Genomic DNA, 17,778 nt, shown 5'->3' with positions numbered 1-17,778 from the left:
TAACCGGGGGTTAAAAATCAAACTACAAATGAATTAAAGTTATTTGTTCTTTTAGAAAGGGGCATTTCACTTCTAATTCCACACCGAGACAGGACTGAGTAAAAATGCTTTTGATTTCAGAGCTTCAGAAAATGGTCTTGAGACCAAGACCGATTTCGAGTACCACAACACTAGTGAGTGGGATGTTAATATCTGAACTTTTAAAGCGACTCATCTGACATCCAGGATACTGTTGAATCGGTCCAGTATGCAACAGATGCCACAAAAATTCAGGTTGTCATGGCATTAGTTAGTAGCTGCTTTTGGACGAGTCTGCCATGAATACGTTTACGTCTGATATGCAGCACCACGATTGTTGGGTTCTTAGTTATTTAAAGTATTTTAGAGCAAACCAAAGTCTTTTCTTTCGGTTGGAAAGTCATTTGGTTCACCAGCAATTATTCGCTTGGAAGGAGAGGTTCAAAACATGTTTGAGCGTAAACAACATTAACATGCTAACCCTTAGGCAATCTGGTGCCCCCAACTGCTGATTGCTTGAAAAATTAATACCAGGAGGATGTCACCAATAATCTATTAAGTTTAATATGTTTAATGATTGTGCGTAAATGATTGTGTTTCAAACTTAGGCCAACAACAGTCACATACTAAGCTTTTCTTCATCAGCAAGCCCAAAGACTTGGGCAAGAATCTGCTCATGTGAAATGATGCGAGGCTTTACTCAGAGGCTTTGCCATGTTTCTCTTCTTGGTGCATAATGAGAGATAATAAAAAAATAAAGTAATGGCTTAACAGGCTCTTTTACATCCATGCGAGGTGCCACCATCTTAGCGGGAGGATAAATCCAACGGTGGCAAAGAGAAACACAAAGAAACAGAGTGGATATCCACAGGCGGATAATGATGGTGAGCAGCGCTGGAAGTGGCTTCTATAAAGACATACAATAGGAATCTTCAGTGCCAATTACCTTACCCAGACACAGCATGTTACACGCCTAGTGCATATGCCTTCTACTGAAGTGGCAACCAGCAGTGTGGCAGCCTCCTAGTGATACAATAAAAAACTGTATTTTTAGTCTTAAATTATGTTGGAAACTAAGGAACAGCCAACAGCCTATCCTAAGCCAAATGCAAAGTGAGGTGCAATTCCATTTATTGCAACATGTAGAAAATAAAGGACAAGAAATATACCTGCAGGCGCGACCAATCTCACCTGTATCATCTGACTATTACATTCTACACAACATCTTATGAAGATGACGTCATAGCAGTATCCTTAAATACAAACCACTTGGATTTGCCCAATATACACCTGCTTAAATATACATCAGGTAAACATTGGCTGAAGCGATAGCAATGACTAAAGAAAACTAAAGAACTGTGGGGGTTAGCTAAGGTTATTTGATTTTTTTAAAAGTGCCTTTATTTTGAAAGGGCAAAGGCATACTTCTGGCAGAACGTAAGTTTCAGAAGTGAATAAAAGTTAAACAAACGACTAAGTACAGATTATGTTTTGGCATTTCCGAAGACGCCTATGCACTTCCATTGTTTTGTCATTGTCTTGAAAACAAGACTGTCTTGTGTGTCTGACAATTTTTTCAGAAAGAGGCAAGAGTGGCAGGCGAAGAGTGACCAATGGAGACTTGTTTCCTGCATGCATTTATCTTTACTGTGGTCCAACTGCTGACTCTGTAGGCATCGAGCAAAGCCATCTTTGCTGCAAATCGTACATTCAATGAACTATGCTCTGTATCACTGTAAATGAAAAAAAAAAACTGGATTACGAGAGAAAATCATGAATACACAGTGTTACATAGTGGTGAGACAAAAAGTCGTGTATCAGTAGTGTGAGGCATACTTCTGCTGGAGGCTACAGAAGTGGTTGCATCCAAAAGTTAATGTTGATTGAAAACAATTTTCATTTTGAAGAAACAGACATCAAGTTGCTTCACCCCAGACCCGACTCCTTGAACAAATCTGAAATCTGTGCAGTGATTCACAGAGGGGCAGCTTTACCATATACCAATCTACTGGATATATCCATTCTATATTGACCTACACACATACAGACTAGAAGAAACGCTTACCAGCTATGGTCAGTTTACTATCCTGGATGCTGTTTGCTGATGCTCCTGTAGGGGGAGGAACCGAGAGTAAGACATTGGTCTCACAGCTTCCATGATGCCTCTTAGGAGGAGGAGATGATGGCATTACAGGTGATGTCAACAATGGTGATGACATCATCGTCACCATTGCAGCTGTAACTTCTGTGCCGTCGGTGACTGTGAGAGAGCGCCGGACAGCCACGTGTGGGTACGGCGCCCTCGGTGGGCCGACTGTTCCCATCAGGGCAAAGTTTTGCATGTTGGGTATCATTCCCGATTGGACGCCCATACCGGTAGGGTACGCTCCAGTCATAATCATGGGAACAGACAGGTGTGAACAGTCAGACATCGCACGTCTCACCGCAGTCCTCTGTGGCATTTGGCTGGTTTTTGTCTCTCTGCTCAAGGTGTCACCTGATCCCACTCTCCCATCCTCATCTCGATTTAAGTTCTTGGTTGCATCCTCTGTCCTCCCCTTTTCAGTATGGCTTAAGGTTTTCCTCTCCACTCCACTCAGCTCTGCTGGACCTCCTTCGACATGAGCTCTGATAGCCACGCCTGGAGTCGGGTCTGCTGAAGGCGCTGAAGTACAAACGGCTTTATTCCATGTTAAGTCAGCAGCAAGACGAGCGTTACCAGAAGGTTGGGTATCAACACTTTGCTTTGCTGAAGAAGTCTTGAGAGTTAGATTTTCGGTCGGACCTGCAATCAAATCATCCTCCACACTTACAAGAAGGCCTCCATATGTTGAGGACGTAACAGCATCTTTATTACCTTGACTCATATTTCCAGTGGAGCAAGGGCTCAGTGGGTTTCTCTCCCCGAGCTGTGAGGCCTGTTTCGGGGGAGAGAGTGAGCCCCTGCCTTGGACAGACATTTGAGATCCCTGGCTGTGAAATCCGTCTTTAAGTTTCGCTGTGGTTTGATGGATTAGCTCAGAACTTGGGAAGGATCTCCCCTGTGAGATAGATGGGGAAGGTAATGAAGAGCAAGGTGAGGAGTGGGTAGACAGGGGGCTGCTGGGGCTTTGTCCTGCACTCCCTAATGACCGCCCTGACCCTCCTACCCTACGTCCCTCCTCCCAAGACTGTCCTCCTCCGGACCCCTCGTCCTCTATCTTCAGCACTGGCATCTTGAGTTTAGGCGTTCCTGGCACCTCTGCCTCCATCCCAAATAATGTTCCATCAGTCCTGCTTTGCCCTAATTTCCCCTCCTCTTCCGTCAAAGTTATTTTTGACCCCTCCTGTGAGGCTATGGCAGCCTGCCCCCCTGTTGCCATCTGGCCTTGGCAGTGCCAGTCACTGTGCCGGTCAGAGGCCAGGGTTGGGGTTGACAGTGGAGATGAGGCCGGGGCCGCGGGGATGTTGGCACCGGAGAGGGCACCAGGAGATATCTGCTGCTGTTGATGCTGCTGCTGTTGTTGATGCCCATTGGACGGTTGTCCGTACCTGCTGCTGCCGCTTATAATGCCAGGCTGCTGCCAGGGTGCGCCAGACAGGAAGGACATTCTCCCCTCTCTGTTTACAGGTCCTCCTGTCACTCTTCTCACGCGCTGGGCCTCAGTCTCTTCTGTTCTCTCTTGTTTACTCCTTCTTGTGTTTGTAGTTTTATTTCTTCTTTCCCCTCTGTCTTCAGATTCCTGCTTTTTTTTTCTACCTCCAAATGCTGTTTAAGTCCAGTCTGAGAGGCAGAGATGTCCTTAGTATCCAAACAGTTAAGAGCTTAGAAAGTAGAGGAAAACATTCATCCTTTCTCTTGTCAACGTGAAAGCCTGCAGCTGTGTGTTTGTAACTAAGCTGACGAACGTGAAGTGCATGGATGTATGCAAAGTGCATGTGTGTATATGTGTGTTTACAGGCGAGGCAAAAAAGTGCGAGTGAGAGTGAGAATGAATGTGTGTGTCTGGTCGTCTCGGCGTCTCTCTGAGCACTGCACGGATCAGCTGTGGGGCTAAATTGCACCTTCTCTCTCTCTCTCTCTCTCTCTCTCTCTCTCTCTTGCGCGCACGCTCTCTGTTTTCTTTCTCTCTCTTTGACATCACAGAGTCACATGACAGCCGGGAATATTCGCTCATTCGCTGGAGCAAAATTTCCGTATTCATCCCTTAGCGACAAGTGTGCACAGACATACACACATGTAGGAATAAGATCGCACAAACAAATGCAAGTGACACACATGCATGCACACACGCATGCACACACACACACACACACACACACACACACACACACACACACACACACACACACACACACACACACACACACACACACACACACACACACACACACACACACACACAGAACAGATCAATGGCTGCCACAGTTACTCAGCAGCCATATGACAGCCACTGTTCACATGTTGATACAGACTGAGACACACGAGAAGGCATTTGTGAGACATCTCTGGAAGCTGTAATCATCCGAACTACACTGATTTGTCTTTGTCTCCACACAACACTCAAGAGACCAAATAAAAGACTACAAAGACGTATAAGTGAAGGCTATAATTTACCACATTGACGTCTTAAGTTGAAACTGTGCATCCTATCCTGTCTTCATTCATTTGTGCATTCTCTTACATTTACAATAGCGCTGCACTGCAGAGTTTGTATCTTCTTACGTTGCACTGAATTAACGATTAAGCTGATTACATTGCTTCTTGGAAATAACTAAAATGTAAAGCATTGAACTTCAAAAGTTTAAATTGTAGGCAGTTCTAGTGGCTGGCTTAAATGAAACACTTTCAAAGTTTCTGAAGTTGCTTTAAAGGACCGACATGTAACTCTGACATCTACTGTTTAAAATGGGTACTGCAGTCCAAATTCAAAACATTGGACAGAGCTGCCTCCCGCCCAGAGTCAATGTGCACACGGGTTGCCATGTGGTGGACAGTGAAGCTTCAGTGTTTATCCAGCTCTGCATGGGTCTGTAAACCTTTCTGCGTTCTAACCTCTCTCCATTTTTCAAAAGCATCTCCAGTCCTCGACTACAAACTACATCTCAAGTCTTTGCTCAAGGCCAAATAACCTAGCTAAACTTGCTAATCAGTTTATGTGTGTGTGTTTGATGAGAAGGGGTGTGTCTTACATGTTCGGGTTCAGGTTCTGAACTTTATAAAAATGCTAATAAACTACTGATGTTAAAAACAAAATCACAACTACACAGCCATGAATTGTATTATTGCATAGATTTATTGGATATTAAATGTAAAATTGTTGTGGAAAAATGGCAAAACAAATGTTCATGACTCAAAGATGCTAAAACCCAAGGAGCAAAGGGTGTGTCGGCTACATTTTTCCATTTACACACAACTGGAGTTCAGTTCTTGTTTTTGAATAGACTGAACTCTGGCCAGCTCGTTGAACTTTTCTCCTGTCATCAAAACAATCCTGTGTGTGACACTGTAATATGAACTATGATGGCGGATTGAAGTCATATTTTGCTGAAGCATTCATACAACATCAGAAACGATCTCAAAGACACGGTGAACATTTCAGCATCAGGCATAAAAGAGTAGCTTCAATAATTATTCAAATCTCCTGACACACAGACAGTATGGATCTATGTCACCAAATAAAGGTAAACATTTATTTACTGATTTTCTCTTCTGGAGTTCACGGCTATATTCTCTAGTGTGTGCGTAATGGACACTGGACAGTCTGTCACCATTGTTAATGGCACTCAGCTATGTATAAGAACGCTCAATGCTGCATGATAGCATGTGAGCGTGTATAAGACACAGTAGTAGGTATCAAAGAGGGAGTGGTGAGCGCTTCATCATATTCTGATATCACCAGACTGGGCTTGTGTCAGAGTGAATATAAAGCTGACAGGAGTGAAGAAGGATCCTGTTAATCCTGTGTGTGTGTGTGTGTGTGTGTGTGTGTGTGTGTGTGTGTGTGTGTGTGTGTGTGTGTGTGTGTGTGTGTGTGTGTGTGTGTGTGTGTGTGTGTGTGTGTGTGTGTGTGTGTGTGGAAGCTCAGTAGAAGTGCGTTGTGAACTCGCTGATGCTTTCTATTGGGTTCTGTTCATAACAGGAACATACTGCAACACAGACTGAAGACCAGGTTTAAGATGGTCTAAGGCGCAGTAGAAGACAAACACACACATGGGTGCTAATGGGAGGGCATACTTGTTCCAATATGAATAAATATCAAATAAATCAGATGAATTTGTTATTTAGTCAATATGGGCGCTGGATGAGAAAATGACAACCGTGTCAGGTGGGACATAGGAAAGACACCAAGACACTTTGCATCAGATGACAGAGAGGGACCCTGTGAGGCTTTAACGTCACAGTCAGTAGAAATGTTTGTTGCAGCTTGTTAACACAACATTCAAACTGGGCCCCTCCTCCAGCGCTCATCACCACCAGAAGCCACACTGCGACCACAGGGTTAGTATGTACGTTTACTGCTTGAAGCTACACCACAAGCTGCCTGAGAATGTTACATTTGTTGTGATGGAAAAGCCGATAATGTAGCAAGCTAGCACAAAGCTAACCCCCGCTGTTTGGCACCTGCCTGTCTAGCAGCAAGTAAGCCAACTCCACATCCGCAGGTGAACGCCAACACAAGTTTCACCCTCTTTTGAAATGTGCTTAATCCACAGGGCGAGTCACCCTCCACGTCCGTGCCCACAATAATAATGGATGGCGTCCAATCGCTGAATTGTATCCAATCCAAAACTCACCTGCTCGCTGTCATTGGCTGGAGGAAACACATCCGATCCCCGCCCAGAAGCATCCTTAAATCTATCATCACACGCAACCAAACATAAACATCCGGGCAGAGGACAGAGTCTCTGCAACCACCACCACACATGTACGGAGGCCCAGAAGTGATGATGATGATGAGTGGCATTACTTCTGTTCCTTCTTAATTTTTTAGGAAAAAGCTATAGACTCACATGTACGCCTTGTACAAAACAATAGCAGATACAAGCACAACCAAACATATACACTGCTAGATCCACAGTCTAATTGCCATGGGTTTAGAAAGACTGCAAACAACATGACCCAGTAATTATTCTTATGATAGCCATGAGAACTGATGAGCTTATAGTCAAATAATGTTAAAAAATGATTCCTTATTTAGTAGCTTATAACATTAATACTCAGCAGCATCACAAAAACTGTTGGTCATGTGATCATGAACATGTTGAAAACAGCTGCTGTAAAAATGTAAGAATGCACCAAACACTGTAAAAACATCTGGAACAAGTTCGGTCAGCTTTCCAGAAACTACCTTTTGCGTGCAAACCTTGGACAGAAAAGACAAGCGGCTGTTTGCACACTGTTAGCATTCCAGTTGCTTGAACACGTTCTGAGGTTCTGATATTTGCTCGTAGGCTCGGCTCCTGGGACACTTAAATAGAAATGAGCCAGCATTCGTTTTACAGATCACACCTGCACTGGTGTGACAGAGTTCTGCTGCTGTTTTAGTACAGAAAAGTAAAGCTTAAAGAGGACATAATATCCCCCTTTTACACCTTTTCAAACAGTGGTCTGAATGAAACATCTGTGCTGTGCTTTGGTCAAAAATCTGTAGTGAGAATAAAAATGAAATGAATAAAAAAAAAATGTTTTAACCAGAATCCCACTGTGACATCACAAGGAGAGCAAATTTGAAACGGAGCATTTGTCTCTGTGTTGTAAGACTTATGCAGACCACAAACAAAGGACTGGATGGGTTTATTTCACATTTTGTGGGTCAGTAGACACTCAGGTTACCTAAATACATGTTCAAAAACACTGTTAAGATGGATTTTTCATAATATGTCCCCTTTAAAGCATGAGCACAGAAACAAAACAGTCAAACACCAAACTGTAGTCAATGGAACAGAAGGCTTTTTATGGTACAGATGTCATTTGGTAATAATTTCTATCAAACTGTTTTTAACAGGATAACATGAGCTGGTGTACGGTGGACCCTTTAGGTGTGAAACAAAATAACTTGGTTTGATGGAGGGCATACTAGCCCACATTTCTGCATCCATGTGTCTTCAGCTAAATGTGTGCACTACATGGCATGTGATGGGAGGAAAGAGCAGCTGTGATGGGATTCAGGTTTGCCTCTTTATTAAGTTAGGATGCTTTTGATGCTGATTAGAACTCTCAAGAACAGGCTGCTGATGTTGATGTTAATGATGATATTAAAAGCTTATTTGCCTCTGTGCACTTCCTGTCAGCACCTGTGAGGCCCATCAGACTTAAAGCTGTTCGCTTGCACTTACTGACGATGTTTCTCCACTCTCCATCGTTGCTCGTGTTCTGCTTACTCTCTGATGTATGTCGCTTTTGTGGAATTGTAGAAGTTCCTTTGTATGTCATGTCCTTTTGTCCTGACCCCCCACCCCTCTTTCCATCCGAGGGACACGTAGTAATAACAACTTTTAGAGACAGGCCGTCCTCAAAATGTATCAAAATGTTCATTAGTTTGTGAAAACAACTCAATAGGACAAAAGAAGCCAGGCACAGAGAGAGACGACACCGACAGCTAAAAGATGAGTAAACTGATATAAGAATCTCTTTTTGTCTGTTAGCGAGCCTGCAGAGGGTCTCGACCCTGCTTTTGAAACACTATTTTGTGGCATCTAAACTAACACTGACATTTTACACTGCTCATGACAAATGATTGTCTCCCAGTCAGAGACCCCGCTTCACCCCATCACCCCCCTGGGGCCTGAGCCAAAATAACAAGAGCTTTGTCAGACATGACTGACAATGAATGAGTATTATTACATAATCCTCCACAGACAATTTGTCTACTGTAACCTCATAGGGAGGAGCAGCCAGAGAACAGAAGAGGAAGTCATTAGACCATCGTTCACTGGTTCACCTGGTAATGCTTCTGTTATGACTCAGCCGGTGACTTTTGGAAACATTTATGCATCTTTGCAAGTTAAAGGTCTTTAACGATATGTAAGATATCTACTGAATGAAATGATAAAGTGAGCTTACTATATGATCAGACATTAAGGAAACATGCTATGTTGAAGTGCTGGCTTCTCTGACAACAATGCAGCAGCCAGTATGTCCTCCTCTTCTCTGTTTTGGATGCCCCTCGGTTTGCCATGGCAAATGGCAAACAACAACCAGGTGTTGCAGCGATGGAAGCGGGCAAGAGAAGTGGTTCAGATAGAAGTGATTGTACCCGACCTAGAAAGCCTCTGCATGTTTCTAATAAGCTCCACGAGCAGAAATGTGCTCAAACTAGGATCAATATTGGAGATGCTTTTGAAAAATGGAGAGAGGTTAGAACACAGAAAGGTTTACAGACTGATGCAGAGCTGGATAAACACTGAAGCTTCAGTATCCACCACGTGGTGACCTGTGTGAGCATCGACTCTAGAGAGAAGGGGGCGGTGGGAGACAGCTCCCTCCTATGATTATAATTTGGACTGCAGTACCCATTTTAAACACTAGGTGTCAGAGTTACATATTGCTCCTTTAAAGCAGAGAATGTTTTTAGGTTTGACAGCTGAGGTTTACACATTTCAGAAACAGAACTTGAAACTGGGAACACTCAGAGAACTATTTCCTCTGCATTTCATTCTCAAACTCACTTTCATGTAATTGCGGATCAAACCATATTAAATAAAATATGGATTCAGTCTTTGTCGAGGTGTCATGTCAGAGAGCCTCGGCTGTGACCTTTAGCTGATGATACTCCTGCTGATGTCAGTTTCACTCCGTCTGCTTTCAGAGATGTCATTTCGCTTTTTGTCCCACTGCTGTCAAAATGTCTCAATGGTTCAAGGAGCACAAGTTTTACTTCCATTCTCTGATATGTCTCAGAAAATCAGACCAATGTAGCTAGGAAGAACGGCATAATTAGGGCTATTTCCTTTTAGTACTTGTAGTAACCACTTGGGCTGTATTGATAGGATTAAAGGCAGGCAAGGTGTCCTACATTGTTGCTTCCCAACCTTTTGTCTCTGGAGCCCCTCATACAGGTATCTGCTGAGTCTGTCTGGTTTGGATCTGCAACCAAACTGGACAGACACAGACTGCAACGGACTATAAGGACTGCAGAAAAAAATCATTGGTGTTGACCTACCCCCCGTTCAGGACTTATACCGGTCCCAGGCCAGGAAACGGGCAGGTAGTATCACTGTAGACTCCTCACATCCCGGACACAAACTTTTCAAACTCCTCCCCTCTGGCAGGCATTACAGAAGACTGTATACCAAAACAACCCATCATAAGAACAGTTTCTTCCCCCAGGCTGTCACTCTGATGAACGCTAAACAGTCACAGAGCGTCAGACCTGTCGCTGTGAAATAACTCTGGAACAAAACTGTCACTGTGAATATACATATACAATGTTACAATTCTCTTAGCAGAATATACATATAAATTATTTAATTTAAATGATCATATACGCACACTTTTTAATGTAAATACTGTAAAAACTACCTCATGCTTACTTCAGCATCTTTGCACTACTCACCACTGCACTATTATCTTATATCATCCTAATTATCCTTGTACATATTAGTCTTTGCTTATTTGTTTATTTTTGTGTTTATTGTTGATATTTAATGTTATACCTTTGTACAAAGAGAGCACAGCTTACCAAAGTAAAATTCCTTGTGTGTTTAAGCATACCTGGCCAAAAAATCTGATTCTGATTCAGATGATGAAAAGACACATGGCTATATGTTGTCCTTCAGTCGTTTTGTGTTCAGACACACCGACCCATGGCCGTCTGTACGCCATGATAGCACAGCATTCTTTTACCCACCACGAATAGGTTAACAAATGTCATGTGTACTAATGGAAATTCACATCGTTGGAAGCCTCAGCGTAAGCTAGTTTTGATACCAACAAAACAAGTCGTGGGTTTGTCTTGCAGCAGCGAGGACGTCAAATATCTAATCACCATTCAGGCAGCACTCAGAGGGTAGGAAATGAAAACCGTAACACCTGTTAGCAGCATCGGCTGAGAAACTGATATATGTAAAGTTTTACGAGCAGCTTGACAAAAGTGGAGGCCCTACTGATGAGGAGAGTGAATTATACTGTTTAAAGGAACAATATGTGATTTTTCACACTTAAATATAATCTAAATCAAGTATATCCTCTGAAAATAACTCTGTGAGTCATGACTGTCTACAATGGGTGTAATACCCGAGTCCCACTGTCTGTGATGTTTTCAGAGTTTTCAGAGTCCTATCTTCACTTTGTTTACATCGCCCGGACGGCCGGCTGACTCCTCCCCTCGTATATAAAAGTTGTTTAATTGAGGGACTAGAGAAAAGAAGAATAACATACTGTACTCACTGCTTAACTGTGTTTCTAGATCACGCTCATTTCAGGTAAATTTACATGCAGTGTGAAGATACGAGCATAATAAAGATCGCTAGCATTAGCATGCTAACACAACAATGCAGCGCAAGTTGTTTTGGTTTCATGCTGGTGCTCAAGGGCGACATCTGCTGGATCAAAACATCACATATAAAGCCTTTAATGACTTTACAAAACTGGACAGATGTCTATGCCTGAAACTCTAGCAGACTGATAAGTGACAAGCTAAACCAGATTGAAACTTTGGGATTTATAAGAAAGACAAATAAAGTGAAAAAGCAGGAAAACTAAAAAAAGAGCCAGGTCTTATATTTGTGAGAAACAGCTGGAGTCTCAATTTAAATGTCATTATTCACATACGGACCACTGCTAGTTCTCTTTTTGAAGGTCACAGATTGTTGAACATCAGCTAGAGATGGAGGAAACAGAGAAAGAGGATGCTACAGCTGGTTGCCTATAGCGCTGAGCAGAGAGAAAAAAGAAGAAGGGTGGGGGGGGAGGATGATGGGAGGGGAGGGGGGGATCTTGTCAGAGCGTTTCTATTTTTACTCTTCGACCTCTCTGACTGTCACACCCAGTCCACCCCTTTCTCTATCCCTCACGCGCAGAGTCTCTTTGTTTCCACGGCAACCGCCTCCCATGTCTCCTTGACAACACACCCTCCACCTTCCCCCCCACAAACCCCTTGCCCACCCCCCCTTCACACACACACACACACACACACACACACACACACACACACACACACACACACACACACTCGCCAATGCAGTGATTATCATGGTGCCGCAGCGACGCGGGGAGTCTGGGCAGGAGAGGGGAAGACGTGATGTGGATGCAGGAGACAGAAAGGGCAAAGAGGTGGAGGATGGAGGATGGAGGGAGGATAAGAAAGGGCAGGAAGAGAAGGAGAGGGGCAGGAATAGGATATAGAAACAGATACAGGTACAGAGGAAGGCAGAGAGAAGATAACATGGGGAATCTGGGGAAACGATAAGGATGAGAGATGATGAAGGGCAACAGATGCAGAAACATGGAGGAGGGGAGGAACAACAGGGTGGAAGTAGGAAAAGTGGTGTTTCAGGGCCTTTCATGTGAAGTAAATACCAAGAGAAGACAGAGTCAACACGACGGAGGAGTGCCAGTGTAGATAAAGAAAGAGAAGGAAGTCTTCTTGTGTGAGAAACCGGCCACAAAAACCATGTTTAATAAGATATATTTGGGGTTGAGAGGGACTCTGAGAACAGGCATGTTTATCTAGCGTTGTCATACTCATCAACTCAACATAAAGAGGATTCTGTCAGCTTGTCTGGTCGTCTCCTTTTAGAGGACTGTCTATATGAGTCACAGTTGGCAGAAAAGCAGCGGGAAGACGGAAGAACTTTCAGTTATTTTGGAGCCAGCAGAAAAAAAAAAAATCCCCGACTTTCAGCAGACATATGCAGAAGACATGGATGGGCTCATGCAACAGATACAATGAAGAAGAGGAAAGGGTTCTGATGTCAACCTTCACCAGTCAGTCAAGTGTCCTAAATGAGCTCCTGCAGTTTGCAGGGCTCGTGTTAGGTTCACTCATTAGGATCATTCTGCCTTTTAAAGAGAAGACGATTTCATGAACCCAGCAGGCTCAGGCACTGATGGATGATCCTCTCCACCTATTATTATCTCAGTTGCCACGACGGCATCTTAAAGGGACAAGTCCCCCAAAATGAAAAATCATTTATTCAACCTGACCCAGTTATCATCGTTATTATTCTTTAGGTTGAATTTAAAACAACTAGTCAAATTCACTGCTGAACTATACCCGCCCTTCTCAACAGCAATGCATGTTAAAAGTTCAGACACATAAGCACCATTTCTTCAAAGGATGAAACTCAAAAGAAAAAAGAAATTCACATCTTGACTCTACATAAGACTTGTCAAACCTATTTCACAAGATGACATCTGTTGAAACATTTGTTTCCGCATAAAGCTCCAGCTGTGGATGTTTGTGGTTCAGACTGCAGTCCTCCCAGCAGACACCGGGTGGAGCCAACGAGCAGCGCTGAGTCTCAACAACACCACCCAGTGCAACCACACACACACAAGGGTCCCCAGTGATCGTCTTTATTCATAGTTTTCACTTTGATTCAGGCTCACATTTACTCTCAAGGACGATACCAAGGTCATTATATTAAGTGTGTGTGTGTGTGTGTGTGTGTGTGTGTGTGTGTGTGTGTGTGTGTGTGTGTGTGTGTGTGAAAGTGAAAGTGTGTGTGTTTGTTTAGAACCAAGGTTTCACTCACACAGGCTTTGCTTTGCAGGAAAGAGAGCAGTCTCTGTCTCTCTCATACGCACTCACAATTTATCTGTCTGAATGATGATGGTGAATATACACACACACACACACACACACACCACACACACCACACACACACACACACACACACACACACACACACACACACACACACACACACACACACACACACACACACACACACACGCACACGCACACACGCACACACGCAGGCTTACAGGGCAGAAGCGAGGCGGTCCTTGCCTTATGTAAGGGTGAAATAGCCAAAGCCATCAATAATGTAGTCAAGAGATATAAAGGTCCAACGCACGCTTGAAAATAGAGACATGCACGATAAACCGCAGGACTAAGACATACACCCAGATAGAATAATAGAGCTGCAGAGCTGATGTTCACCACACCTCAACCCCGAGGCAGCAGGATTCTTTATTTTCCATCAGTCTCTTGCTGACATCATGGAGGCAGTATAAACCTCTTCACGTGTGTGAAACCAAAAAACATCTATTTAAGTTGAATGTAAATGTAATTGTTTATTATTTTGTTGTGTACATGTCCTTCTTAGCAGCTGGTTGTCTTTCAGATCGGTACATTAAAAAAATTATCTAAAAGAAAATGTCAAATTTAAAGAATCTTTTTAAACAAAAAATGATGTTTTGAAACTTATGTGGATTTTGTGATCAAACCAAAAAGATATATCAAAAATATACATCATTTTAAAATATGTGGCTCTAGAGCCTAACGATGAAGTGATGATGTGGTGTAAATTTGCTAAACTGAAGAACAGAGCAGATGTCATTTACAGTTTTATGCACTGTGGTTGATCAGCTGTGGTGACGACCAGCTATGGAGCAACATATTCACTCAGGGGCGACTTAGTGCTGTTTCCATTAGCAAAGTACGAAAGCCTGGATGATGCTCTCCTATGCAGCAACGGACTAACAACAAGCACAGACAACAAGAAGAAAGAAGAATCACAGAGTTTCTCAGTAGATCCCTCATAAAAAAAGATTTGTCGAGAGTACAATGCCTCACTCATTGAACAGAGAGTCTAACAACAGTTCATGTGGTGTGCAATACAACATCATCATCATCCAAGTAATGCCATCTGGTCACACTGGAGGGCATGTCATGTTGAAAAAAACGGCTCAGTAACATTTTGGTTATCACATGACTCAGCAACAATTTAATTCTTCTGCAGCTTCAACAGAGAGGGAAAACACAACTCATTCATGTTTCTGTCTCTCTCTCTCTCTCTCGCTCTCTCTCTCCATGTACATAAGAAAATAACTCTTTATAATAATGTATATCTTTCATGCAGCTGCATCTGCTGGAATAGGCCATGATCAATGAACTTATAAAATGTTATTAAGATAAGATATGTGAAACCCAGCTTGGCAAACTGGTGCCTGGTGTTGCATTTCAAAGAGACAAATGGAGCTCATCACCCACTCCAGAAACCCACTCCTCATCACATCCTGCATTCTTCTATCACCACCACCAGGGTCTAGACTCCATAGAGAGTGGGGGGTATCCTATCCTGACTTCAGGCCCCTCTGAGTGCATAAAGTCATCATGACGGAGTCTAATCACCAGACATTGCATATTTATATTTTCCTGAACTGTTAAATTGTAAACTCTCCTGATTGAAATGTGATGTAGAACCTTTATTGGAACTTACCTTTCATAAATTAATATTGTCTTCATTTTTTGCAGGCCTGAGACAAATAAAGTAACATCAACTAGTTCATTTTCACAGCACACACGTTGACCTGTCAAAGCAGGAAGAGCCCATGGTGTAAATAAATAAAAAAAGAAGGCATGTCAGTGAGTCGCGTTGGCATGCACCTTATCAGCACCCTGAAAACTGGCAGTTGACTAGAACTGAAACATCATAACGACGCAGCATCAGCCCGAAGAACCGAGGCTAAAGGTCCTCACTGCAGAGGTGTAACATTTAATGCCACTCTCCACTCTTCCATTCAGATTAAAATCCCATAAAAAGATTAAAAACATGTGATTAAAGTGACTTATTCCACCTGTTATTCTGATGCTTTGAAGCATCAAACGTCTGATGAGAAAAGTGTTTCATACCCTGGATGGTGAAAATCTTTTGTTATTAGAATATGTATTGATTATGTTTCAGATCCAGATCACCAATCATAACTTCTACAAATGATTAACAAACTTCAGGGTGCTGTTCAATATTCACTTAAAAAAACCTGCAACGCTTCAACATCTTTCATATTGTATGTCCAACATTAGTCATCTTTAAATGACTGCATGCTGCCATCTAGTGCCGTCTCACAGAGCAATGCTAATGTTTGTGCTAATTGGCAGCATGAGGCCGTGGACACTGACAACGCAGGCACCTCCTGAACCACTTCAGAGGAAAGTCATACACCCTGGTGCAGTGACTGTTACATGAAGGTTATATGAGGGTTTTGTTTGGCTGAGCTGATGGCAATCAAGAGTCAGCATTTTAATGTTTAAGTCATATATGAAGGTGCTAAAAATCTCTCTTTTTTAACAGCAAACCTGTTTGTGCTTCATTTTTTAAGAGGAATTCAGTCTCTTCTTTTTTTTAAGTAAAGGTTAATTTGTGGGGCTTTTTATGCCTTCATTCCAGGGACAGGACAGTGGACAGAGCCAGGGAATCGGAAAGGAGAGAGAGCGGGGAAAACGGCATGCAGGAAAGGAGCCATAGACCGGACCTGAACCCGGGACTATGGCTGAATCTCGATGTCCTCCCTAAACCCTGAGACCTGAGCCCAGAGACCTGAGACCTGAGCCCTGAGCCCTGAGACCTGAGACCTGAGACCTGAGCCCAGAGACCTGAGACCTGAGCCCTGAGCCCTGAGACCTGAGCCCAGAGACCTGAGCCCAGAGACCTGAGACCTGAGCACTGAGACCTGAGCCCAGAGACCTGAGACCTGAGCCCTGAGACCTGAGACCTGAGACCTGAGCCCAGAGACCTGAGACCTGAGCCCTGAGCCCTGAGCCCTGAGACCTGAGCCCAGAGACCTGAGACCTGAGACCTGAGACCTGAGCCCAGAGACCTGAGCCCAGAGACCTGAGACCTGAGCCCTGAGACCTGAGCCCTGAGCCCTGAGCCCTGAGACCTGAGCCCAGAGCCCAGAGACCTGAGACCTGAGCCCAGAGCCCAGAGACCTGAGACCTGAGCCCAGAGACCTGAGACCTGAGACCTGAGCCCAGAGCCCAGAGACCTGAGCCCAGAGCCCAGAGACCTGAGACCTGAGCCCAGAGACCTGAGACCTGAGCCCAGAGCCCAGAGACCTGAGACCTGAGACCTGAGACCTGAGACCTGAGCCCAGAGACCTGAGACCTGAGCCCAGAGACCTGAGACCTGAGCCCTTACCGACCTAATTGACGTCATCTGGAAAGTGATTGAGTGCACGAGGTTGCAGGGCTTGAAATGGTTCAGTAGGAATGGGACATCACTTTGAGACTCTATGTAACCATGAGAGCATGATGTCATGTGGAATTAGATCTTTTTTCTTTTTTCTTCACTCACTCACAGGCAGCCATTGCCCTTATAAAAAGTTCTTACTATAGGCTTTGTGTATTTCTCCGTTGTGGGATAAATAAAGCTTTATCTTATGGACTAATGTGCTCTCTGTCTCTCTTATTTCTTTTAACAGACTGGAAGTAGATTTCTAAAGTACCTGTAGTTTCCAAATAAACTTTCTTGGTAGACTGTAAATACAGCGTTGTTTCACCTTCCTGCTTATCTATCGTTTCGCCCTTGTTTTCCCGTTTTATGGCATTTGTTTACCCTTCCATTCTTGCAGGCTTCCCCTGGGAATCTTATGTTTCACGTCACAATGCTATGATCTCTGGGTAATTCCCTCACGTTAAGTCTGCCCTCAGTCACTTGATGATTTCACATTGGGACAGCACTGAGCCCTCACAGACTGAGCGGGAACGCACACCAAAGTCAGCGAGTGTGTGAGGGTGGACATCGAGATCGGGCCTATGCCTCTTCACTCGCCCTGAATTTCAATCGACTCTTAATCACTGATTTATATTTATGAAGCCTTCAGGGAAA

At 43.6% G+C, this 17,778-nt stretch overlaps 1 protein-coding gene across 8 annotated transcripts in view; it reads right to left on the bottom strand.

The window, feature by feature from the left end:
• The window catches only part of map4l (microtubule associated protein 4 like), a 103,121-nt gene that overhangs the window by 35,401 nt on the left and 49,942 nt on the right, over positions 1 to 17,778 (bottom strand). The window contains exon 1 of one of the 8 annotated variants that reach the window (XM_020630520.3): positions 2,084 to 12,076. The exons of the other annotated variants lie outside the window; for them this stretch is intronic. Within the exon in view, the coding sequence (XP_020486176.2) occupies positions 2,084 to 3,608 (1,525 nt within the window). The 5' untranslated portion in view covers positions 3,609 to 12,076. Of the gene's footprint in view, positions 1 to 2,083; positions 12,077 to 17,778 lie in introns of those variants that run through there. 8 annotated transcript variants of the gene reach the window in all.

This window comes from Labrus bergylta, chromosome 4 (assembly GCF_963930695.1).
Source record: "Labrus bergylta chromosome 4, fLabBer1.1, whole genome shotgun sequence".
Classification (NCBI taxonomy): domain Eukaryota; kingdom Metazoa; phylum Chordata; class Actinopteri; order Labriformes; family Labridae; genus Labrus; species Labrus bergylta.
Note: the sequence above shows the minus strand (reverse complement) of the source record. Positions and strands in the feature narration are given on the sequence as shown.